At 41.7% G+C, this 27277-nt stretch overlaps 1 protein-coding gene across 1 annotated transcript; it reads left to right on the top strand.

Annotated features, from left to right (window-relative positions):
• Nus1 (NUS1 dehydrodolichyl diphosphate synthase subunit) lies at positions 1-27079 on the top strand. The gene is made up of 5 exons (XM_034524562.2): positions 1-561; positions 16701-16826; positions 17559-17708; positions 21577-21676; positions 24418-27079. The coding sequence occupies exons 1-5, from the start codon at positions 141-143 to the stop codon at positions 24506-24508; spliced, it is 888 nt and encodes a 295-aa protein (XP_034380453.1). The 5' UTR covers positions 1-140; the 3' UTR covers positions 24509-27079.
• The last annotated feature ends 198 nt before the right edge of the window (positions 27080-27277 follow it).

Raw genomic sequence — 27277 nt, 5'->3', positions numbered from 1 at the left:
GGCAGTGGCGAGGGGCTCGGGCGCGGGGGGTGGGGGGACGCGGAGCGATGGCCCGCGCCGGCCGCTGGGGCGGATAAGACCCCCGTCGCGCCGCGGGTGTGGGCCGGAGGGAGGAGACGGTGCCCGAGCGCCCCAGGAGTATGACAGGGCTGCACGAGCTGGTGTGGCGGGTGCTGCACGCGCTGCTCTGCCTGCACCGCACGCTCACCTCCTGGCTCCGCGTTCGCTTCGGCACCTGGAACTGGATCTGGCGGCGCTGCTCTCGCGCCGTCTCCGCCGCGGTCCTAGCGCCGCTCGGCTTCACGCTCCGCAAGCTCCCGGCCGTCGGCAGGAACCGGCGTCATCCCCGGCACCCGCACCCGCACGGGGCACCGGGACCGGCCGCCACCCACCCCCGGCTGCGCTGGCGCGCGGACGGCCGGTCCCTGCAGAAGCTGCCGGTGCACATGAGCCTGGTGATCACCGAGGAAATTCAGAAGCCCAGCTTCTCGGACGTCGCCAGCCTCGTGGTGTGGTGTATGGCCGTGGGGATCTCCTACATTAGTGTCTACGACCACCAAGGTGAGACCCGGTGGGAGGTGGGGTGACAAGAGGCGCTCCCGAGTCTGAGGACTGGTCTCTGGCTACTTGGTTCCTGGTCGCCCTGCGAGGCCGCCGCCCTCTCCAGGCCCTGGGAGTTTCGGTAGCCCTTGGCCCTTAAGGAAAAAAAAAAAAAAAAAAATCACGGTGCCGGCGCTTTCGAGGAAGGGAGATCAGTTTACTGAGCGTTGGCTAAGTCTTTGGATTTGGTTAGTGTTTGTATCGTTTAAAAGATATTTATTGTAGTCTGTTAGGGGACATGGTTTAGGGGAGATGGTTTCCTCTGGCTTTGTTTCGCAAAAGAGGGAGCTGACGTTCAAAACATTAACTGATTTGCCCAAGGTCACGAAAGTAACGGGTAAATAATTGTAACCAGTCTGTGTGTTCTTGAAAGTGCCCCTCAAGGGGGTTCAATCTTAAGGGCGACCAGGCAGAGGAGGATTTACCCATAAGCCGCGTGAGCGCTCGGAGTTAGGCGACATTTGAATTGGGTTTCTGAAAAGTATGTAAGAGTTTAGATAGGCCTGGAACAAGGCCTGAAATCATGTGTTACCATTTCTCCTTAGTGGCGGGTACAGTAATTAATACACTTGTCTTCCTGCAAGTTCTAATCAAGGCAATGGATTTCACCACGGTTTTGTAACTCCAGTAGTCAACACCGCATGACGACAAGCCTAAAGCGCTATGCCAAATATATTAATTGGAATTTGCCCTCGTCTCCGGCTGGCGGGGAGAAAGGGACACGCACACACATAGGTGATGGATGACATTTGGGGAGTGAAGTGCCTACTAGAAAGGAGAGAGATTCTGAAGAGAGGAACTTGAGAGTTCCGGTAGAGGAGATGAAATATGAGTAGGGCATTGAAGACTGGGAGGGAGATAAAGTGGAGGCTCTAAATGTCAGCCTTGGATTTCCGTCCGTTCTAAGTGCATTGGTGTTTCCTTAAAGCTAGAGACGTTGTGAGAAGGATGAGTCAGGAGGATTGGTATGTAGGAAGGAAAAATGACTGCCTTATTCTCCGGTAAATTGCCTGCATGCTCCAGAGAAGCAATTTTAGTTTTATCTTTAAATCTTTATCAGCTTCGTATTTGATTTGGGGGGTTTGGTTGGAGTTTGGTGACCTCTGACTACATTATCCTCTTTTTTACAGCTAGCAAGGAGCATGGCTCCCCAGGAACCTGTCATCTGAGTTGATGGTTTGCCCTATAGGGTAAAGTGCAGTATAGTCAGAGACTGACAATACAGAGTTTCCTGAACGACTCACAAGACCAGTTTAAGTCTAGGAGGTGACATAGCTCTTGCCTGAACCAGTGCAGTCAGTAGTGTGGGATATAATAAGGCAATAAAAAATGAAAATCAAAAGCATTAAGTAATGTGGATTGACGTACATCAAGGAAGGAAAAGAGCTGAGTTGTTTGACAACACTGCTTCCAGGCAGGGTTCACAAAATAGCCACACTTCCTTGTTCCTGCAATTCCTGTTACTGAATTTCTGAGGTGACTCAAGTCCTGTGTCACATCCTTTTAGAGGGAAAATTACTAGCAATGAAAAGAAATCAACTTAAACTAAGTTTTGACCTAGAACTAAATGGGAATTTAAGGAGCATTTTTTTTTTTCCTGAATAGACTTTAAGGATTCTATGTGCTGATATAAAAGCATTTTTTAAGGCTATAATTTCATAGTTTGAATAAGAGATCTTCACTTTCTGTATCCTGGCTTTTGACTGGTTCGTTCTTTTAGCAAGCCATAGTTGGGTGTATATATATACAAAATACCATAGTTTTCTAAGCCTGAACATGCAGAGTAAATGAAAACAGAACATAACTATTACTTTAGGGAGAGTCTGACATCTAATATAAATGTGTTGGAAAATGTATAGTTTTAGATACATAATGGGGAAAAATAGGGGAGAGGAGAGGGGATGATAGCTGAGAGGAAAAGCTCAGGTTTTAAAGTGGGTGGCCAAGGACAAAGATAATGGTGTTTAAACCTTATTCTGTTTCCTCTAGTATGCCTCTATTTAAGATTGTTTTGCTATAGATATTTAGAATTTTTTTTGCATATTGACATGTACATAAATGATAAAACATTCAAGGAGGGATGTCTACTATACATTAGTGCAGGCTGATACATAAGTCATGACAAATAAGTATGAAAGACCAGGTAGAGAAGAGGGGAAATACCCTTAAAAGTGCTGTTGTCCCCGGGTGGCTCTAGGAAGAAGGGAAAGGGACACGTTTGCATTGGAACTACTAAAGGTACATAAGATTTGGAGCTCAAACACCACCTGTCCTTCCCTGTGTGTGAATTGGAGATGCCACCTCTTTGGTAGCATTCCCATTAGATTTTACTTCAATAGCGCTGAGTGAGGCGTGAATATAACAGGCAGGTTTCAGTAACATAATGTTAGAAAACAAGGTAAAATGAATGCTCATTTCTCTCATAAGCCGTTTTGTAGAAATCTACCCCAGAGTTCAGTGTTTTAAAATAATTGTTGATTCAGTACAGTTGGGTAGTTTTCCTTGGAGTCACTCACGTACGTGATTGCAGCCAGTTAACTGGCAGGGACATAAAGGTTGCCATGGGTCATCCATTTTATGCCTGGTTCGTAATGGCTGGAATGGTCACCTGTGTTCATAAGGCTACTGTGGGCTTTCTTATGTAACAGAGCCTTCAGAATGACCCACTTGCCTCCAGATCAAAGGTTCCCAGAATTAGACCAAAGCTGCAAGGCTTTAGGGCCTAGTTTAAGCAAGCACTCACACATCTGTCTGTCTGGAATGAAGGAACTTGCTTTTACTTCTCAGTGGGAAAATGGCTTAGGCCTCAAGGTAGCTCTGAGGGGAGTTGATAGCAGCCACTGTGGAGACATGCCTGTGATTTAATTTCCCCCTAGCCTACATCTCTTCAACCTCAAATCTGTGTTTAAATACCATTCATTCTGATTATGATGGGCTATAGGTTGCTTTTAATTCTTAGACTAAAATACCCATTGACATTTACTTTCATTGTCTCTTCCTGTGAACTGATGACCAAGTCTGTTTGCTTTTGTCACATAGTAGGCTGGCCTTCAGTTTAAGATTCTCTTGCCTCAGCTTCTCTGCTGCTGGGATTACAGGCATGTGTCCAAACCTGGCATGCATTTATTTATTTATTTATTTATAAATGAGTTCTTCTGAATACCTGGAGTTTCTTGTTTTTTGGTGGTCATTCTGGGGATCAAACTCTGGGCTTTTGGCAAGTTAAACACTGTAGTCCTGAGTGATTCAGTTAAGCTTGTATACTTTTTCATTATACTTCAAACTTTTTCTGATTATGCTAACTTCTGCTGTATTTATTCATTGGAAATTAAAGTTTTCTTAGAAGATTGATCAGGAAGTTTTGAGCTTATAGTTCTCATAAAGAGAATTGACTATTTTGTCTATGTGATTATGATTTGGAAAATGATTATGATAGGAATTGTGTTAGAAAAGTGTTTCTTAAATGTATTTGATGTTACAGCCTTGGGGCTCTTATGTTTTTTTGTGTTCACTTGAAGTACACAGTGCTCCAAATGGGATGAGTACCCCCTTATTGCCCAGTTGTGTTGGTACCACACTTACAGTAGGTTTGTTTAGGACAGTTTGAGAATGAGTCCTTGAATGTTCATAGGAAACACTAATTCAGCACACTCACTGATCAGTTGAATTAAGGTAGTCCAACCCGGGCATCTCTCTTTTTATCAAGCTACTTATGTGATGTTTCTGCACACTGGAGTTTGACCTTAGCGTAGAACAAAAGGTCCTCTGCCACTTGCCTTATGTAAGAGTAATCATGGGCTGGAGATGTAGCTTAGTGGATATGGTACTGAGATCCTATACACACGAACGCACGCACGCGCGCTCACACACACACACACACACACACACACACACACACACACACGCACACACGCACGCACCACACTTTATAGCCTTTACATTCTTATTCATGTGTGAGGACAATTTGGAGGAAGTGCTACTTATTATAAATGAAATGAGTCAGCAAGGTATTGTTTTCTGTATGAGATTCAGCAACAGGACAGCAAAAATATTTTGTTGTTCTTTCTGTTTTTATCTCTTTATTTGTAAATCTGTGCTGTGCAATAGGTTTTGTGTAATTATTTTTCACTAGCTGTAAAAAGACGGCAGTGCCACCTCAGCCTTCACAACCTATTTCTCCCCAACTCAGTACCTCATATCATATCCACATTAGGCCATTGGCTACCACCTCCTTCTGGAGTATTCACTCTCTGTTTCACAGATGGCTATTTCTGATCCTTGTGCGTGTGCCTTCATCTCGTGCTAGTGTCTCCTGCCCTTTGTTAGTCAGTCTTGCCTCTGCCATACCCTGTTCCTGGATCTCCTAAGAACCTTGGGCACCTCTAAGGATACTTGTGTTTTCTTCCTGTGTGTCTGCACTTGATGTCCATACATCTGAAGCTCTGTAGATGTCCTCTCTGTTTCTTGTTTTGGCTTCTTCCAGGGTATGTTTGGTGTTAAATGCCTACTGTGGTCGGGCAGTGCACATTCTTCGACTCCAAGAGGGCTGTGCACAGGGAACAGAGTTGCAGCTCTTGTTTCCCAAGAGTGGAACCTTAGAGTCCTTCAGGAAAGTAAACTAGTCTGTTCTAGTTTGACCTATGACATAGATACTAGCAGGAGGTATAACTCTTAATGTGATTGTTCTCCTGTGTTGAGTTAGATGTCAGAGGTATTGAAAGTCCAAATACACTCAGGATTGTATTTTATATACTGAACAGTGTGTGTGGAGTGTTTATTTTCCTGTGTGTAGAAACTAGTGGAAGAGAACCTCTGCCCGTACATCTCACCCTTGTATAGCTCACTCTTTCCTAGAACTTTGCATTTTATCTTACCATCTCCTTTTTCTGACAAAGGATTCTTTACCAAAATCCTATTATGGTTCTCAGAGTATCCAGCCAAGCCCACCCCCTCGGTATGATGGTTCTTAGAGTATCAAGCCGAGCCCTGCTCCTCTGTAGGATCTTCATCCGTGTCCTGCTTTCTCTTTGAAAGGTTTTCTCCTGCTTTGTTTTTTGATGTGAAAAATAATTTTGTTCTTAATACTCTTCTGTTAAACTAGTACTAGATCTATGCATTAAGCCTTTTAAACAAAGATTTATTTTTAATTTGTGTGTGTGCTCTTTAAGTGCTGGTATTCTCGAAGGCCGTAAGTGGAGGCCACAAAAGGAGGCCAGAAGAGGGCAGAAGCCAGTGTTAAAGTATTGGATATGGGACGTGGACTTGGTCCCCTGCACGAGCTGTACATGCTTTTAACCACTGAGCTATCTCTTCAGCCCTAGGTATTAAATTTTAACAGAAACGATTATTTTTTGTTAAATTCTTTAAAAAGCCACTTAGTTCTTTGGTTCAGAAGTGTGTGTATCACAGCACACTCACGGAGGTTGGAGAACAATTTGTAGCAGTTGGCTGTCTTCCAGCACGTGTGACTCAGGTCTCCAGGCTCAAAGACAAGAAGAGCCTCGACTTGCTGGACATCCCCTCTGCTGATTCTTACTGTGTGCCACTTGCTATGCAAAAATGTAGTATGTCAAAAGATTTCCAGCTCAAGAGACAATCAGAAAGCCAGGAGACATATTCCCTAGGGAACCAGGTTTAGAATTTGAACAAGTTTTTAAAGCTTTTGTTCTTATCACTTTTGTTGATTTTCCCCTTTTAGAGAACAGACAATAGTCCCTTTATGGACTGACATATTGCATCATCTTCAGGTCCTGGTATCATGGTACTGACTTACAGGTGATAAAAACTTTTTATAAAAGGCATTTAAAGGCCGATAGTTTTCCTTATCATATCTCACTGATCTTAACATTCACCCCAAGCTGTAGGATACCTGTTTAATGACCACAGCTTAACTTTGTGGAGCTTTTGTTCTCGGTTGAACTGTGTGTCAGATAAGCAGAGTTATGAAGACATTCTTGTTTCAGAAGTGCAGCTTTAGCTGGAAAGGTTGCTGGGGTACATTGGGGGTGGATTGGAGATGTGCTTGCCTCATTGTGAAGCTCTGTGCTTGCTTCTGGATGTTGGTGAAACAGACTGACACATAAATTGCAGCTGGAGCTGAGAAAGCCTGTGTATACGTCTTTTTCAGCGTATACTTCCTGGGTCTGAGGTGCCATTATGTGAAGCCACCAGCATGTTTGTTTTGTTGCTGTGATATGTTAGCATTCTAGCATAATTGTTGGTCTGTGAGGAAAAATGAGGCTCTCCACTATTTTAGTAGTAGTTACTTATATCAAAAGATATGTTAAATACATATTTTAAAAGTCATTTTATTAGATTGATTATATATTTCACATAAGTTTTGAAAGAACCTTTAAGAAGTACAGGCAAGATTTGTTGAAAGAATACTTGTTTAAACTTGTTTCCTGGTTCTTTTAATTTGGAAAGGTCGTGTCTTGTCTTATCACCCGGTTAGTTTGCACATGCTTGGGCATGAGGGTGGGCTGAATGTTGAGACCTCTACGTGATTCCAGAATGTCATTTACCTTTCAGAGCGAAGATTTTTTTTTTTTTTTCTCTGTGTGTAGCCCTGGCTGTTCTGGAGTTTGTTTTGTAGATCAGGCTGCCCTCAAACAGAGATCTGCTTGCCTCTGCCTCCTGGGTTAGTGCTGGGATTAAAGGCACGCACTACCGCTGCCACCACCATGCCACCAGGCCAGAGCAGAGATTTTAAAAGTTGCGATCAGTTTGTAATCTTATATGTAGACTGGCAGACTTACTTCTGTTTGAAATGTAGGTATTCCTGGTTTCTGTAACACCATGTTTGCTTGGATGTCTTGATTCACATCTGTATCTATGAAGTCTCATGCCTGGCTTCTCTTTTGTTTCTCTTCTAAACGTGAGATGTAGGTGAGTTCTTGTCTTTCTACTCAGCTTGGCCGTGAACAGCTGGCTGAGTATGGGCAGTTTAGTGCTGTCTCAGGTGTCTCTCCTGTGATTTTAAGTATCACTGTGTGTTGACATGCGGTTTGTACCTCTAGCCCCATTGCTTCATTGTTGCAGCCCGAGCTGCTCCACAGTGGGTGCCAAAAATATTTCGAACCGAGCTGCCCTACGTTTGGGGGCCAGGAATGTTGAGAGCCGCTCTGTCAATGTTGGAACCCGCACTGCCAAAAGCCTTGGGGGCTAAACTGTTAGAGCCCGCACTGCCCAAAGCTGCTCCGGTCCACGGGTGGGGTAGGGGTTCAGCAAGAGAGAGAGTGAGGACGGACGTGAAGAATGGAGACCAGAGTGTGATTCAATCCGGTTTAATTCTTCAGTCTCTCTTCCTAGTCCAAGTCCCAAGTCTTGAGTTCCTAGTCCCTAGTTCCTAGTCCCTAGTGCCTCCAAGTTCCAAGTTTCTTCTTCCAAGTGCTAAGTGGCTAATGTCTAATTCCAAGTTCTTCCTCCAAGTGCCAAGTGCCTAATACCTAATGCCTAATAACTAACTCCAAGTTGTACTCTCTAACCTAATGCCTAGTTCCAAGTTGTACTGAACTCTTCTGTCTGCCTCTTGCCTTTTATATGTCTCACTTCTAAGCCATGCCTCTAAGTCACGCCTTTAAGTCATGCCCTTAGGGCTTGTCTCTAAATCTGATCTCTAAGTCACACCCTTAAGCCTTGGCTCTAAATCACACCTTTAAGTCTCACACACCCAAGGGAAGATCCTGGGTATCTAAAGCAAGATGTTATCAGAGTGTGCTCAGCTGTTGTAGGCTATTGTAATCAAGTCTTTTGTCAGGGTATATGGCTCAAGATGGCTGCAAGGATGATAGCCGCCTTCTGTTGGCTCCCCACACTTCATAACTTGACACTGTATCTCCAATATTGCATGTCTAAAACAGTAGTCTTGAAAGTTCCACCAAATCTGCCCTCTCATATTTTCCTCCATGCTAGAAAATAGGAGTCACTTTCCTCAAGTTGTTCATGTTGAAGGTTGTTCTGTGGAAGTTAGAGCTTGTTATCAGCCCTTTGGAGCCTCGTGTGTGGAATATGTCTGAAGTGTCCCCTTTGCATTGGTGTAATTTGTCCCACCCAAGTTTCAGTGACATTACCTTTCATTTGTGTTACTACTCTAGCTTTCCCCACTCCCATTGGTCTTTATTTAGATTCTGACCCCTCCCTAATCCATTCTTCACCTATCAGCAAAATAATTTTCTGGCGATGGCATGGATTTGGGAGTAAATATAGAGCCTGTGAATACCCTGCCACAGACAAGAGTACCACTGTGAGCATTTACAAGAAAGTGGAAAGAGGAATTGTTCCAGTTGACTTAATTATCATTTTGACACATCCAAGAGTCACCTGCAAACTCTCAATTGAGAGATCACCCAGATCAGAGTGACCTGTGGACAAGTCTGTGGGAGACTCTTTTAATTTTTAACAAATTTAGGAAGGTCCAGCATGCTGTGGGTGGCATCATTCCCTAAGCAGTGGTCCTGGGCCCTACGCAGGTAGCTAAGCATGAACCTGTGATAGAACCAGCAAGCAGTGTTCTCCTTGGTTTCAGTTTGAGTTTCTGCCCTAACTTCCCTCAATGATGGACTGTAAATTGTGTTACGTATAAACCAAACAAACTTTTTCCTACCCTGAGTTGCTTTTGGTCACAGTACTTTATTACAACAACAGTGATAAAACTGGAACTGGGTGGGGTATTATGTGAGACAGGAGACATTGGAAAACACAACTTGAGGCGGCCCCTCAGTCCTGGTAGTGAATATAACATTCTAAGTACAATAGGAATCTACTACAGGGTTTTATTCAGTTTGAATGATGTTATTTTAAAATAAAACAGATTGTAGCCAGGATTGATTGTGTACACCTGTGTTAGGAATGGAATGCTAAAAGATGTTGAGTTCAAGGCCAGCCTAGGCAACAAGTGAGTTCCAAGCTAGCCTCAGCTAGAGTGAGATGTTTTCTCAGAAAAACCAAGATAATTAAGTCAACTGGGACAATTCCTCTTCCACTTTCTTGTAAATGCTCACAGTTGTACTCTTTTCTTAAAAGATGAGCTTTGAATGCTGAGAAAATACACAACAGAGCTAGCTCTGGATAGCCTGCAGCTGAGGAAATCTTGATTTCTTGGTTGGCTAATGTGTGATAACTGGGATTCAAACCCAGGGCCTTAAAGCATGCTAAGCAAGTGCTCTACCTCCGGACTACATGATTCAGTTCCAGAAATACCAGCTTCTCTATTCTGAGACTTGAACAAAATCAGCCAAAATGTTGTTGGTAGAATACCAGGATTGAATATCCAGGACAGTGGAACAAGGAAGGATCCTTGCTGTATCAGTGACAGCAGGCACACTGCACTGCTACTGATTCCTGGAGTGCTGTGTGTAGACATGCACCAGGGGCGAGTCCACAGAAGCAGAACAGCTGTGGTATGATGCGATGCGTTACGTTAGGGCAGGGGCGTTCTAGTGCATTAGATAGCATGCAAGGTCTCGTGTTGTCTAAACCTTGCACTTAGGTTTTAGTACCACAGTTAAAAACATTTCGTAGACTATAAAAAGAAATACATGTTTGGCTCTCAACCTCATGTTTATCAAGAAACATTAAAAAAAAATTATGTTTGGCCGGGCGGTGGTGGCGCATGCCTTTAATCCCAGCATTTGGGAGGCAGAGGCAGGTGGATTTCTGAGTTCGAGGCCAGCCTGGTCTACAGAGTGAGTTCCAGGACAGCCAGGGCTACACAGAGAAACCCTGTCTCGGAAAAACCAAAACTAACCCCCCCCAAAAAAAAAATTGTTTTTTTTTCTTCTGAGATACAGGTTTCCTAGCATAAGTGTTTCTCTTTCATGGAAATTGGAGTGTGCCTCTGTGTACATGCAGGTGCATTTCCAAGGATGACTTTTTTACAAACCTTCTTTATTTATGATTACTTTCCTTTGGGAAATTAAGTCTTTTTAAGCTGGTTATAGAGCAACACAATGGAAATTCCTTATGTCATTACAAAACTTACATGAGATTTCCAGGTTACTGCAAGAATACTGTGTACCTGACAACCTGAGTTGCATCTCCAGAATCCATGTCAAAGCCTTTGTGGAAAAGCCTCTCTACAAAGTTGTCCTCTGACTTGTATAAACATGGCAAGTGCACCTAATCTCTCTCTCTCTCTCTCTCTCTCTCTCTCTCTCTCTCTCTCTCTCTCACACACACACACACACACACACACACACGTGTGCGTGCATGCGTGCGCAATAAATACTGAATGAGTAGTAATTTACACCCAGATTTCAGATCAAATCATTTAACACTTGAGGACAATTGTTTGACCATCTTGAATCTATTCCCTCGTCATTCAAGGGTAGGATAAACATTTTATTTTATTGGTTTTACTATGTAACTCAGGCTGGACTTGAATTCTCAGTCTCCCTGCCACATGCGCCACCAGGTTAAAAATGCAAAATGTATTCTGTTTTCTCAGAATTGTTTTTTTCAGATGGGATTTCCTTAAATTGGTTAAATTGGATATGTGTGCTCACCTTTTTCATTCCATCATTCTTGGTTCAGTCAGCTTGGGCGTGAAAGGCAAATATGAAATGAGAAAAAAACCTTCCACATACCTTACGCTATTACTTCAGACATCTGCCAGTCAAAGCCAGCCTTCTGTCTATGGCCTTTGTTGTGTATCAGGTGAGCTGTGTGTAGATTGCTACAGAGAAATGTACACCAGCAATACTTAATACCTCATGGATGAAATAAATGCCATAGCGTACGATTGTCTATAGTAGTCAAGCTGTGTATCATGAGGAATTATTTACTTCATAATCTAATTCACAGAAGCCTCAGACAGAAACTATAGGTTATGTTTTAGCTGTTATCTGTCCAGCTCAGCCTGCAGCAAGGTTCTCTCTAACTTCCTGCCAGTCTATATAGAGATACTTCATAACTGCCTGGCTCCACCGTTCTTTTCTTGTGAATTCTGCATGCAGTCAGGAAGTGTCTCCTTGTACTGTGGGAGGTTCCTGGAGACCAGAGTTCCCATTCAGTCTTCTGTCCCTTAGGTTTTGGTGTACACGGATTATTTATTAAATAAACATTGAATTTCTTTTACATGGAAAGTGACTTGGGGAAAGAGATTCATAAGCTAGAAATTCACAGGTAAGAAATGTATTTCAGTGGCAGCGGTGGTTGGTTAAGTTAGTGTTACTTAAAAGTTCAGTGTTGACTTTATTAATGGATTGGAACAAAATTTATGTATGTTGGGAGAAGAATGGGACACTGGGGAGGGTCTCTGGAGGGCACGACACTTTAGCTGCCCTGCAAAGAATTGGGAGGCTTTTCCAGGGTAGGCCAGGGAAGGGCACACCAAGGATAGGGGTTGGGGTGACCCCATCTGTTCAGAAGTGTAAGGCAGTCCTTATTTTGCCGATTATAAAGCTAGAGAGAAGAAACAGGTTGACTTGTTTCCTGATCATGTATTATTTCTGCCCATTTACTATGGAAGCACAGACAGCAGTGTTTATGTTGGGTGGTTATCACATCATGGACTCATTGAAGACGACAGCTGGAATGTGCCAGGATTGAAGGTGTACCCAAAGCTGAGTAGTTGGTAGCCCAGTGAAGCATGCTGGGAGGGCATGAAGAGGGCTGCAGTGACTGGAAACTACAGTGGCAGGGGACTGAAGGGAGTGAGGGTGTAGAAGCCATTGCTGTAGAGTAGCCAGAGAGCTTAGCTTAGTAGTGGCAGGAAGGTGGTAATGCTACCGAGTTGAAAAGATGCCTGGGTGGCTGGGCAAGTCATGCAGCCTTTAGAAACAGAACCGGAAGCTTGCCCACTCACCTCATCCATGTATAGTTCTTACTGTTTTCCTCCATGCCTTGACCCTAAATGCATATAACTTGTACTGTTACAGCTCCCTTCCCCTTTTGAGATGAGGTCTCAGCCTCAAGCTGCATGTATCCCAGGATGCCCTGGAATTTTGGATGTAGCCTAGCCTCAGATCTGCAGTAACCTTGCTTTAGTTTCCTAAGTGTTGGGCTTACAGGTGTGAGCTACCGTGCCATCTCCCAACTTGCCCTGATTGTTTTGAGAGCCAGCCTTTGATGATATACTAGAATGTCTTCACTCTGCTCACATTTACTTTTTTACAGAAATTTAGGGTAGCTGTGAGTGTTGGAATGAACTGGACATATTAGGGACAAAACAATAGCTTCTTACTTAAGATTTAAATGTCTTGTTCATTCATTTTATAGAGATGCTGCATTATTTTCTTAGTAGGTTTCTTGGCATACCTTTAAATATGCACCCTAAATTTTTCCATACTTATCTTACCCTTGTCCTGTCCCCTAGTGGATTTAAAGATCTCTGTATGACTAGACCCAAGGAAAAGCACGTGGGCAGTGAGAGAGGGCTGAGTTTTCTCCATTTGGGGAGGTAGGAGGACATAGGTTCAGTAGAGAAAGAGGAGGATGTTGACGGAGCATTCTGTAATGGCCTGCCATCAATAGAAAATGTGAGAAGGAAGCAGATGCTGATAGTCTTTGGAAGCTGAGGAGGGAAGAGTAAAGATTGGAAGACCTAGGGCCCACTTTGGTGACTAAGTACACCATTGGTACCTGGGATTCCAGCACTGTGGGAGACAGAGGCAAGAGATTTGAGTTCTGGGCAGACCTTAGCCTGTGCTGGTAGAGTGCTTCCCGGGAATGCAAAAGGCTCTGGGATGCCTTAGAGCAAGAGTTGCTGAGGTGTTCCCACTTTAAATCTGGAAGCTAAAGTAAAGCTGAGAAATGAATGAGGACTAACGTGTAGGTCTGAAAAAGTTAGTAAGAGGGGGATTATTGTGGTCTCGATAGGCAGAAGCAAGACTAGCGCATGTGAGTGCAAGTGTGGTGTGCGCATGGGGCGTGTGCGCTGCAGAAGCCAAGAAGACTGTCAAGTATCTGGTTCTACTACCCTTGAAGCAGGGCTTCTGACTGGACCTGCAGCTAGGCTGGTGGCTGGTAAGTCCCCGCAGTTCTCCCGTGTGCCTGCCTAACTAGGGTTACAGGCACTTAAGCGACCATTCCTGGTTTTAACCGAGTTCTAGGATTTGAGCAGGTCCTCATGTTTGTGCACCAAGCTCTCAGACCCACTCAGCCATCTTTTAAAATAAATTGATATGTCCTGGCTGGTTGTTACTGAGAGTTTTACAATTTTTTTAAATTAAGAAAGTTTTTTTTTTTTTTTTTTAAATTTAAATTGTCAAATTTTTTGTTTGTTTTGTTTTATTTTTCTTTGAGACAGGATCTCACTCTGGCCCTGGGTGGCCTGGACTTCATTCTAGTAGGTAACTGAGACTTGTAATACTTGCATGTCTGTATCTTGTATTTATCTGCCCTGTGACATAGCACAGACATTTTTGTATTATACATGTGGGGTTTTGACTTGAAATTAACAACATCTGTAACTGTCTTTACATAAGTATGCCTATTCTGAACATTGCTGCACATAGTTCCTGATATTACCACTTTCCTCTGAAAAAATTGTGTATATGTATTCTTTAAATTCAAACTTGCTTGGATATGGGTATTTCAAAACAACCACTTTTTGAGTGTGGGTGTGGTGTTGTCCCCCTTACAGAGCCCAAGCTAGTTCTGAACTTACTTTGTAGGAAGGCTGACCTTGAATTCTTGGTCCTCCTGCCTCCGCCTTTCAAGGTCTGGGATTATAGTGTGCTCCACCACTCTCAGCTCTTAAGTTCACTTTTATATTTCCTAATTTACAGTCACTCTCAAAGAAAATGCCCAAGTAAGAGAAAAAGTAAAAGAACAAAAATTTACTTTGAATTCTGTATATGTGTGAGGGAATGTGCAGGTGTGGATGCAGGCAGTTATAGAGTCCAGAAGACATAAGCTTCACTGGAGCTAGAGTTCCAGGTGGTTGAGCTGCCTGGTGTGGGTGCTAGGAACCTGTCACTACCCACGTCCGACCCGAGGAATAAGACAACGGCAACCATGTTCTTTTTCAAGTGGTTTATTCAGCTATCCCTGTGCAGCAAGCTTCTCTTTTTCTCTCTCTCTCCTCCCCATGCATCCCCTTAAAACCTTTTCCTTGTTCCAATCAGCGATTGTCACAATGTCACTACTAATTGGCCACACCTCTCAGCGCATACAACTCCATATATGGAGTTGTCTTTTCTCTCAAGTAATGCCTATGCCAAACACCACCTTGTAATTGCGAGAGCGGAGCCGCTTCCCACAGGAACTGAACTTGGGTCTGCTGCAAGAACAAGAAGTCCTCCTAACTGCTGAGCCACCCTAGGCCCTGCCTTTTTTGGCAGAAGGATAGAACCAGCTCCTTTAAAGTTGTCTTCTGACATTCACATGCATGTGCTGTGGCACTTGTATGCCCCATGGCAGTCAGGCATTCCTGCTCAAATAAATACTTTTTAAGAAATGTGATTTTCTACTACCTAGTATAAAAGCTGTGGGGTGGTCTACATTTTCCTCTATGTCATATTCTCTATACTCAGGTTGCTTATAGTTGTCCTTGAGTTATCTGAGGAGTCCTGAAGTAGTCTGCTGCCTATCTCTGCATTGCTTGTAAACTGTTCCATACTTGTTGGCAAGCAGAATGAAATACAACCAGCGTCTCCTTCCCTCTCTCCTTTTCTCACGCGTGCCATTTCATCAGCAGCCTTTGTGTGTGTGTTGTACATTCCAGATTCCACTTTGTCCTAAGTTTGCCTATCTAATGCCCTCTCTATATGGAGCTTTTTAATTTCCTAGATTCAGTTCAGCTCAAATCTTGCTTTAACAAACTGTTTTCTATTATTTATCTATTTAGTGTGTGTGTGTGTGTGTGTGTGTGTGTGTGTGTGTGTCTGTGTGTGTCTGGTGGTGGTGGTGATGGCAGTGAATATGTGCCAGGGCATGTGTGTGGAAGTTGCCTCTTTGCATCATATGGCCTTTGAACGTGACCTCAAAACAAACACTTGCCCACCTGCCGAGACACCTTGTGGGTCCTCATGCTTATAATAAGCCTTCTTCCATTGGAAGACATTGCTTTTTATTACGTCTTGTTTTGGTTTTCTTGTGCTGTGAAGAGACATCCTAGCACTTTTTATAGACGAAAACATTTAACCTGGGCTTGTTCATGTTTCAGAGGTTTAGTTCTTTATGGTTGTGATATGAAGCATGGCAGCATGCAGGCAGACATGGTGCTGGAGAGAAGCTGAGAGTTCTGCATCTGGATTGGCAGGCAGCAGGAGGAGAGAATAAGCACCAAGCCTGGCTTGAGCTTCTGAAAACTCAAAGCCCACCCCTGGTGACACACTTCCTCTAAGAAGGCCACACCTATTCCACAAGGGCACACATCCTAATTTCAAATAATGCCACACCCTGGGAGCCTGTGGGGGCCACTGTCATTGAGACCACCACACTGCTGTTACAGGGATGAGCCCAGCTTAAGATTTGCATATCACTGATTCTCTTCCCTCTCTTTCCCTTCTTTTCCTGCCCCATCATTTTCCCCACTTCTTTTTCCGTTTTTAAAAAAAGTTCAATCATTAAATGTATGCATGGTTTCTCAGGGATGTAGTGGTAACAAATGTGAGCATCCGTGTGTGGTTGGAAGATCACATTTTACTTTTGCACTTTTGTACTTCAATGTAAATTTTCTTAATTTTGCTCTTATTCTATCTTTTACTTTGTGTATAATTTATACTACTTTTATTCCAAAACAGATCAAAATGTATATAGTAAATATGCAAAGTAAAGATGTTAGACTGGGAATCAGGAGCAAAGTCCAGCTCCATCCAGATACTAGATTTCAGTTTCTTACTGTGTAAGTAAAGGTTTCAGGTGAGGGGTCTCTTAATTCCTCTGAGGGTCTTAGTCTTTCATACTCACATGTTTACTTGCTTCCAAGTAGGTAGCCCTGGCCCTTTTTCTGACTGAGAATAAAGCCAGACTCTGGTATTAACCAGCTCTGCTGTCATGTTTCCTTTTAGATTCCAGTTTGAGACTGGTCATTTGTGCTCTACTTGAAATGCAGCTTTGGGTCTACTGTTGAATCCACAGTAGAAAGTGATTAGTCACAGAAGCGCGTCACCTAACCTGGCTGGAATTTATTTGTTCATAATTTTATTTTTCAGGTATTTTCAAGAGGAATAATTCCAGATTGATGGATGAAATTTTAAAACAACAGCAGGAACTTTTGGGCCAAGATTGTTCCAAATACTCAGGAGAGTTTGCAAATAGTAATGACAAAGACGATCAAGGTAAGTTTGTGACTTGACCTGTTTTATCTTGCTTTGTTATTCTTTATTCTCAGTAAGTTATCTTGCTAGAAAATAATGTTTAGAAAATGATAAAACAACAATTGACATTATATAAATAAATCCACATTAAAGACTATTTAACCAGGCAGATTTTATAGTCCTCGAGCAGAGAAGCCCAGGAATGGATAATTTGCATTAGTGAGTTAGTGAGTATGTAAATTATGCAAACCTGGTTTTCCTATAGAGCAATATGAAAGAATGTTTGTAAGTAATACTTTTGCAGTGTTACCAGTTAGCTAGAGTCCTAACATTTATAAAGTAGCTTCCAGAGTCAGAAAGACATATGGGTGGTGCACACACACTCTACTGAAACCTAGTTTTCTTTTGTGTTACTACTAAATTGACTCTGAGTGTAGATGGCATTTTTAGATAAGCAGAGATTGTAGGTAGCCCCTTCTATAGAGGGTTTCTTTACTATATAAGGTTACTTTTGGGATTTGGAGACTTAGGAGATGGTGTTTATAAAAATAGGCCCCATTTCTTGTAGACCTGTGTGCCTGGCTTCTTTCAGAGAAGAGTAGGTCTGTTAAGATACTGACACGGAAGAACTTGAGTGGTTCCTGGTTATAACAATTTCGTCTTTATTTTGGTCTGAACTTACGTCATAAACCTGATTTTGAAATAAATACTGAAGAGTGTTTTAAATTTTATCTTGTCTGTTCTTTTCTCTAGTTTTAAATTGCCCTTCGGCAGTGAAGGTGCTGTCCCCAGAAGATGGAAAAGCGGATATTTTGAGAGCTGCCCAAGACTTTTGCCAGTTAGTAGCCCAGCAGCAGAGGAAGCCCACAGATCTGGATGTAGATCTGCTAGACAGCTTACTTAGTAAGGCTGAAATGTTTTCCAGTTTGTCTCCCAAACACACAGATGAAAGCGTATTTAAGTTCTTTTTGTTCTGTACCAGAGCTAGCCAGGGCCACAGAGTGAGACACTGTCTTGGAATGGGGAGAGGGGGAGGCTTTTATTGCTATACCTCTACAGCGCTGACATTTAATGACCCACATATGAAAATGATTTCAAGATATGGAGCTTCGCCTTGTACCTAATGTGAAGACGTAATAAATGAAAAGATTTACTTAGTTATTTTAATTTGGGTACGTGTGTGGGCATGTGGGCAGCGATCAGAAGGTAGCTTTCTGGAATTGCTTCTCTTCCTCCACTGTGTGAATGTGAATTTAGCCTCCAGGCTGGGTGGAGCTCTCTTTCCCCATTTTGATAGCTCAAGGGAAAGGTTTTTGAGGATTTTTTTAGAAAATGAGTATTCTTGGAAATTGGGATTTCAGTGGGCCATGGCTGTTTTCTGTCCTCTCCCACTGCTTCTCCCTTGTTAGCTTAAACAATTTATTGTGAGGTGGTCTCCCCAGCACAGCCTATTCATCTCTCCTTTTAGCATTCATTCAATTTACAATACAAACCACTGTATATGTTACACTTTGTTAAAATACAGCATTACATGTAAATGCTCATACATAAACATGTCTATGCATCCCCCACCTCACGCCATACTGCTTATGATATAGTCTTTGATGTGCCGTTTCTCACTGCAGTTCCTTTAGGAACCTTTTGCCCTAACTTGGTGGTCCTGCTTCCTAGCATTATCTTTAATGGGTTAAAGAAAAAAAGAATCTTTCTAAAAATTACTGTCCATTGATGGCTTGTGATACCAAGACATTCATTTTTCCTTCATCCCATAGAATACCACATGCCTTATTTACTAACATGCATTTTCTGCCTCAATTGTTTACTTAGTTCTTCATTCTGGTCCTTTGCCCTCACTTGCTATCTACTTCTGTGGACTGCTCACCTCTTGCTTTCTGTCATTGGTTAACTGTGTTGGCTCAGTGAGCTCAGTGAGCAGCAGACCATTGTAGAGAGAGCTGTTTCATCAGAGTTACTGGGATAGTGACCATTTCTTGGACAGTTTGAAGCTTAATCAGAGAGGAATTTATAAATATGTAATAAATAGTAGCCTGGGGTGGCCCCATAGATGGCCTTCAGATAGCCCATGGGAAAGAATGTAGTGCAGAGCCTAGGAGCTTCAGGGTTTGTTAATTTATGAGGATGTACACAGATTTTTAGAAGTTATTTTTATCATATATATATATGTCCTCTCCCACTGCTTCTCCCCTTTTATATTTATGTTTTATATTTATGTTTTTTTTCCTTGCATCAGTTCTTCCCCTCCTTTCTCCCCACCCCTCTCTCTTCCTTCTCTCCCATCCTCTTTCCCCTAAATATAATCTGCTCAGTCTTTATAATGTTACTTATATGTATGTTTTTGGGGACTGACCATTTGGTGTTGGATAACCAGTTGAAGACTTTCTCCTCTTGACATTCTTGGTTGCCTGTAGTTTTTTGTGGAGGGTTGAGGCCTTATGGGCTTCCCTCCTGTGCAATTTAGCATGACTTTGCTGTTATCCCTGTTGGCACATGTTTAGGCAGTTATATTGGTAACATTTTATGGGTGTAGCTTCTCAGATTACTAGGGGACACATTCTCACAAAGATACCCTGATTTTCTTGATCTTACAATCTTTTAAACTTAGTTAAATGATAGGCTATTTACCAAACACTTTGAATCCACCATTCCCAAAGTCCTTTATGACTGTGTTCACATTTCCCTTGGGTGCTCCCTCTCCCCACCAAAAAACAAAAGAAAAAAGAAACAAAAAACAAAAACAAAAAGAAAAACAACAACAAAAAAAACAGAAGACAACCATTGGTTTGCTTTTTGACTATATATTTATTAAAAATTATATATAGTATGTAGATTTTCATATTCTGCCTAATATTGAGCATATATGTACTCAGCATAATTTTATTTTATTTTTTAATGAGTGTCTCACGATGATACCAGGACTGGTCTGAAACTCACTGTTTAGAACAGGTTGGCCTCAGACTCATAGAGATCCACCTGCCTTTCCCTCCTGGGTGTGGGATTAAAGGCATGTGATGTGATACCCAGCAAGCATAATACTCCTGAGGTTTGTCTGTGTTTAGTTTGCTAGTAGTTCATTACTCTAGATTCTTTCATTGAGTGTATTCTGTTCTGTGGATTCAGTTCATTTTATCCATTCACCAGTTGATAGACATTTTGTTGGTAGTTTTTGATAATTAATATTGCTGTGACCACCTGCATGCATGTCTTTGTGTGAGTATGTTTCCTTTTCTCTGAGGTAGATACCTAATAATGGAATTGTATTGTGTGCTGAATGAGTCTTTCATCTGTTTCATATCCTTGTCAGCGAGGCACACAGCGGTCTCCTCATTCTTGCTGAAGTATGTGATAGTCTTTTCATGGGTAATGAATGCTGTTGAGTATCTTTTTTGTGCTCATTTGCCACCTATAATTTATTTGGTAAAGTATGTGCTTAAATATTTTGCCTATTTTTATTATGTGCTACTGTGTGTGTGTGTGTTTGTGTGTGTTGCACATTGTAGAGATGAGAGGACACAACTTGTAGCAGTTCTTTCTTTCCACCTGTATCACTCTGAGGCTGTCAGTTGTGGCAGCAGGCACCTTTACTCTTAATGTTGAGTCTTAGGATGACCCTTTGATAGTCTCCATGCACTTGAAAAAAGGAGTGATAAGATACAGGGTTTACAGATACCTCTTTGGCTTACTTTCTCATTATTAAAAGTGATTTTGTTAACATGTTTAATTTTTGTGAGTGCAGTTTTTTATTGTGTGGATATAATATACACATTTGTTTTCATGTGTAATGGCTCTTTGCCTAACCCACAGTCTCAATTCTTTCTTCTGGTGTTTTCTTCTTTTACAAGTTTTTTGACTTAGCTTTTGTAAAAGTAAAACACACAAGATTTCAGATGCTTTTTTACATCACTGTTGTCTGGCCCTCATTTCTCTTAAGGCTGCTTTAGGTCAGTGGAACACTGAAGACAATTTATAAGGTGTAGCTGGGAATTGGTTTTTTTTTTTGTTTTTTTTAGCTAAAATATGGCCACGGAATGAAAGGAGATTTTTTTTTCCTTCTTTTTTCCCTCTTCTTTGTTGTGTTTGTTTTGTATTTTGTGTTTTTTTTTTTTTTTTTTTGAGATAGGGGTCTCACTCACTATTTAGACCATGCTGGCCTCAAACTCAGAGATTTACTTGCCTCTGCTTCCTGAGTTCTCATTTGTCTTTTTTTTTTTTTTTTTTTTTTTTTTTTTTTTTTTTTAAGATTTATTTATTTAAGCTTTTAAGTACAAGAGTGTAAGGACCCTGGGAATCCAGAAGAAGGTGTCAGATCCTCTAGAGCGGCAGTTGTGGGTGCTGAGAACTGAATTCTAGTCTTCCTGAAGAGCATTATGGGCTCTTAATCACTGAGCCACCTGTCCAGCCCAGAAATAGCTAATTCTTGACAAACTTTTTCTTTTTTAAAGTTACTTAGTTCTGGGGCCAATATAAGCAGTTATGTGCTCAAAGCAGTGTTTTTCCCAAGATGCTAAGACAAAAGGTCCTTGGGAGGGTGAGAGTTAAGTTACTTCATAAAGTAATCAGTGCAGTTGGATGGACTTTTGAGAATTTGCACATTTGAAGTGAACACAACTATGTCAGGATTTGTTTGGAGGGAGTGGGGCTGGCGATGTTCAGATGAGGCTTCTGAAGAGAACAGGCAAGGGAACCTAAGAAGCCTTTGAATGTTTGTGTGTAAATGGTACATGGTAATTTCATGTGTGTCTTTCTTCCCCAGGTTCACATGGTTTCCCTGACCCTGACTTAGTGTTGAAGTTTGGTCCTGTGGACAGCACGTTAGGCTTTCTTCCCTGGCAAATCAGATTGACTGAGATCGTGTAAGTAACTGAAAGTATGTGGGCTCTGCTGTCTGATCCCAGCACTCTACTAGATCTAATGCCAATACCTCCTCCTCTAACTCTAACAAGAAGGAGTAGACTGGTAGTGGAAACAGCCTGAAGCATAGGCAATACTGGAATGGCGATTTTGGAAGGTTTATTTGGCCATTATGGCTAGAGCTGGACTGGAGAAAGCAAAGTGAGAAGACAGTTGAAGGGTTCTACCTGCGGTTTGGGGACTAGTACGATGAAGGCCATGAGATTAGTCATGTAGAGCAGGGTTTGCAGACAGAAAATAGCCAGAAAATGAGTATCTTAGACTTTTTAGGTCATGTATTTCCTGCTTAACCCACTAAATTTGCCTGACTTAGCAAGTACAGATAAATCACAGACTGCTCATGAACAAGTATGACTGTTACTTATAAAAATATACTGTTAAGTTGGGCATGCCTGTAATTCCTGTACTCAGGAGGCTGAGACAGGAGGAACAGGTCAAAGTTAGCCTGACCTACATAATTGAATTCTAGACAAGACTGAAACCTTGTCTAACATACAAAACAAATAAACAAAGACAGTCTATTATTTGTTGACCCCTGTTTTAGAATAAAAAAGAGATTTTTTTTTCCCTCCACGACAGGGTTTCTCTCTGTAGCTTTGACTGTCCTGGATCTTGCTCTGTAGGCCAGGCTGTCTTCAAACTCAAGAGATCTGCCTGTCTCTGCCTTGAGTGCTGGGGTTAAAGGTGTGTGCTTCCATGCCAGCTAGAATAAAAGAGAGATTGAGTAAACTTGAATATATTCAGCTTCTACATTACGAACGGAACAACACTAGAAATCATTTGCCCGTGAGGATTCTTTACTGAGTGTGACTAGTACTTTACTAGTTGTAGTCACACTTAGGAGAGGATGGCAAGGCTGCACACTTGTTAATGGAAGCACTTGGTGATGGGAGAAGAGTGAACAGAAAAGGACCACCTGCTCCCTAGAAGTGGTCGGCCTGGTCAGAACAGGAGCTCTCCAGAGCGCCCTGTAAGAACTGCAGGTTTGAGAGTAGAAGAACGGAAAGCGTGAACTGAAGAGGCTCCTGAGCATACTAGAGTGTGGCCACTGTCCAGCCGATGCACAGGGAGGAAAGGGGAAGCAGACTGCATGCAGCTCGCCTCTCCAGGCCTGGGGATCTTTCTGAGAGGCCTGTGTCTGTTTGCTCCAAGGTTTGCCAACTCTTTTCAGGAATTTCTTAGGTCAGTGCCAAGAAGTTAGCTGGGAAGTGGAGAAAAGACCTTTAGGTCTTGAGTCTCAGCTATGCAGCTCAGTAACGTAGCCTGGGGAAATTGGAATAATCTATTATTATTATTATTATTATTATTATTATTATTATTATTATTATTATTATTCATAAGACAGAGTCTCTCTAGTCTTGGCATTTTCTATGTAGACCTGTCTGGCCTTGAACTCAATAGATCTGTCTGCCTCCCAAGTACTAGAATTAAAGGCATGTACCAACCCGCCTGGCTACTGTTATTTTTAAATAGGCATTTGAATGTAGAGTTGAGGATTTGTATAGCACAGTTGACAGATACCCATCACACAACAGGGTGCCCATTGTACTTCTGTCTGTACATTTCTCCTAGTGCTTGTATTTGCTTGAGGTTTGTCTGTATTTATATGCTGTTCAGAAGACTAAGACCATGACGTCAAGTAATCTGAGGGTCAGAAGCTAAGAAGCCTCAGCAGCATCTGACACCAGAGGTAGTGGCACAGAGTAGACACACCTGGTAGATAGGGCAGTTGCTCAAATGTGGAACACATAGGGATGTTGGAAACCTTGTCCATGGTTCATCCAGGAGGGCATGAAGCAGATTTAAGGAACAGTGTCATCAAATCTCGTTTGAATAGAGATAGTAAGGCAAGGTTGGCAGCAGACATGATTATTTTCATTCAATGTTGAGAGGTTAGAGAGAAAGTTGGCCACTTTCAAGAGTCTTGGCATTTGGAGGAAGGATAGTAAAGAACTGTAGCAGAGGACAGTCATAGGGTCAGGGGTCAGGCAGGAGGTTGTTTAATTGTAGGGTGCTGTGTGTGTGTAAAGGTGTGTGTGTGATGTGACTGGAGCTCTGAGTATGGCTTTTGTAATCTGACCGTGTGTTTGCCTCTTGCAGTTTTGAGTTTCCAAATCTCATTCTGAATTTGTACAAAATAGAGGGCTTTTTCATACTGATTGTTGAAAATTATTTCAACAATTTGTATTTAAAGTACCTGGAACCCTCTCATCCTGTGTTCACACTGCCTGCCCTATGCTTGTCTTCAGAGGATAAGTGTTCCTGCAGCAGTTGGTGGGGTGGGGTAGACGTCACTTACTGGTTGCTCACTGTGTCACTGTGTGGGAGTTGCACACAGCTCTGGCCAGGGCTAAACCTGGCTTCCACGAGCTGTTAAGAGGACTGGTTTTACCATGAACATGCAGAATCCTTACAGTGAATTTGAGTACATTGTTAATACACAGATTTCTAACTTAACATCGGTTTTTGTGTTAATATGTTGTGAATGTAACTCACTCTCTATCAGTTTTCTCTTGTAAAAAGAAGGGCAGATTGCTTTTGCTTGAGCTGTCTCGCATCACATTTAACAAGATTAGCCTATTCTGTGTAAAATTTCCTTTTTTCTGCCCTTGACTTCCTCTTGACCCCTCGGCCCCATATTATAGTGAGTTATCTAATCTTTCCTCTTATGTTCTCTTCTTAGCTCTTTGCCTTCTCACCGAAACATCAGCTATGAGGACTTTTTCTCCGCCCTCCGGCAGTATGCAGCTTGTGAACAGCGTCTGGGAAAGTAATGGTCCCCGGTTGCATACTTTGACTTCAGGCTTTTGGAGAAAAGGACCCAAGTGACCCTGATGTTTACAAAGTACCTATAAAACCCTGTACACACCTAGTTCATATTCTTCATAATTTATCAACAAACACAAAAAAGTGTCTTACTTGAGAGTGATTGAGTGTGTGTATGCGTGAGTGTGTGCGTGCGTGTGTGTGTGTGTGTGTGTGTGTGCACGTGTGTATGGAAATTTATAAATGGGGGACATGGAGAATGAAGCACATAGACTGGAGGTCAAGCAGATAGCAGCAGTTTGTGTCTTAGGAACTGGGATTTCAGGCCTAGAGGCTTCAGTTCCTGCTACTTCCCTGTTTGTCTGGGGAGTAGAAGGTGAGAGTAGGACTAAGTTAGTTGTCTGTGGTGGGTGGGGATAATTTTTGTTCAGTCTTTTTTAGTGACCAAACTTTAATTTCTAAGAATAATATATTGACATACTAAGGGGAAGTGTTTTCATTTTGAGTGACATTCAGAGGCACTGGATGTTCACGTTTGCTCACCTGCCGAGCAAAGGGAACATCCGTTCTCAGATTTCCGTCCGTTTCATTTCTTCATTAGAGTAAACAGTATGACTTGAGAGGATTAGTCTGGTGTCTATTCTGGGTTATAGAGATTATTTGAAAAAAAAATCTTACAATATTTGATGTACAGAATATAAAATGTGTAAATACTGAATTAGGCACTCAAAAACCAACAAAGTGAATAAACAATCATCTAAAGATGGGAAACCTCTTAAAGGACAGTTTTGATTTTCTTCTTTGTGTGAAGACTCGTGTGCTGGAGAACACCCAAAGCATTTAAAAACAAACATTGGAGAGAAGTTATCAAGGCAGCTCGTGTCCTCAGAAGTAACCTGTTCCTCTTGAGTGGCACCTGGGACTTTTTTCTCCCAGTAAATCTCAGTGACAGCATCTTGTTGATGAAGTAGGATGGAGGCCTATATTACCAAAGTCTGTAAGCATAACTGAACTTGGTCTTCTGTGTTCCAGAGAACAGCACTGCTTCTGACAGAATTGAATTCATGATAAATGGTTAATTTTTTTTCTCACACTGCTAATTTTTGGTTGGAAACCATTCTTTATACTTGATAGACAGTTTTCAGAAAACTTTTATCACCAGGTGTACAAGAGTCATGGACAGTAGAGCAGTTTAAATACTAGGCCTCAGAAAGCTGAAAAAAGACAGCAAAGAAATGGGTTTGGAACGTATGGTCTGGAATGCTTGTCAGACTCTGAAGATGTGTTTCAGGTTTGGATTACAAACCCCATTTATGATTTTTAAACATACTTGAAATAAAACGATTAAAATGAATTTTGGTCCAGTGACATTACTTTGCACTTCAGGTTTTTTTTTTTTTTTTTTTTTGTTTTGTTTTGTTTTTGTACAAAATTTTAAAGACTTAATTTATTGCCAAAATTCTGTGTAAAGTTACAGTGTATCTAAAGGTTGTTAGAGAACTCCCCATTTCTGTTCCCCTGTGCTGTGTGTGGTCTGTGTTCCTCTGGTTTTATTCCCTCTGGGGATGGGGGAGGGGACGGAGTGCTGTGTAATTTAAGGCAATTTAAGGCCTTTTATAAACACAGTAGGTATAAATGTCCTTTATAGACCTTCTGGGATATGCAGCTTTAATGAGTTAAATTTACTGGACAGTTGAAATAAGAGGACTCACAGTTTGTTGTAATGAAGTTTGTCAAATTACCCTTTGGAATAGACCCAAAATCCTAGAGGTGAGTTTCTATACTTTCTTTCTTCCACACAACAAAACAAATCTGTAGCCTCTGAGCCAAGACTGTTGTGGCCTTAGGAACAATTGCTTAAGCAAGTCAAGTGTTTGGAATTTAAATATAGGCCTTCAGGATCTCCTCACATGAGGTCAACTGCTAATGTAATCTCCACGCTTCGAGAAGCACTCAGCATTTTTCAGTTCCTTCCAAGATCATCCCAAGTTGGATATCATCAAAACACTTTGTACTCCCAAAAGCTTCGTGTTCATGTGTATCAAAAGGTGTTTCCTTTACATTGTTTCTCCTTGACACTCTCCACGATGGCAGAGACACCAAGTCAAACCTACTCAGCAGATGACATGGGGCATATGAAGAACTGGCGGGATTAACTTTGTTCTAAAGTCTGATCGTGATTGCTCCTTAAAACTGAAGAGTTATTGTTTGAAGTTGAAATGCTGGCTGTGAATAGCAAGTTCTGGTGTGTTGTTATGTTGTGACTGAGGCCTAAGAATGCCTGTTTCTGACAGTAAAATGTTCCAATATTAATGAACAGTGCCAAATACACTGTGCAGATCATAATTTTCCATTTGAATGTATGTTAGTTACTCCCTTCTATGTGATGGTCCCATGCTTAGAAGTCAGTGAAGTCCTTGTGATGTTTGTTATGCTTGTAGATTTTGGCATCTTGTAAATAATGTGTATAGTAAGTTTTTATGATTAAGGAATCAAATTTATTGAATTTTATTATTGAAAGTTGAAATAAGATGTATGAACAAAAAAAATCAATAAAAGAATATACTCTTTTCATGGTCTGCAGTAGTATGTAAATGTTACATTTAGTTTGGACAGTTGCAGATTCTGAAGTATAAGGAGACATGTGTGACCAGATAGCAATCCTGCCTTTAGATAGCATGCTCTTGATTGGAATGCATTTTCATTTTTATCTACTTAAACATCTGCAATCTTATGTTTGTTTTCTATTTAATACCAGAGCGAGATTCAGCTTTGTC

This window comes from Arvicanthis niloticus, chromosome 20 (genome assembly GCF_011762505.2).
Source record: "Arvicanthis niloticus isolate mArvNil1 chromosome 20, mArvNil1.pat.X, whole genome shotgun sequence".
Lineage (NCBI taxonomy): Eukaryota > Metazoa > Chordata > Mammalia > Rodentia > Muridae > Arvicanthis > Arvicanthis niloticus.
Note: the sequence above shows the minus strand (reverse complement) of the source record. Positions and strands in the feature narration are given on the sequence as shown.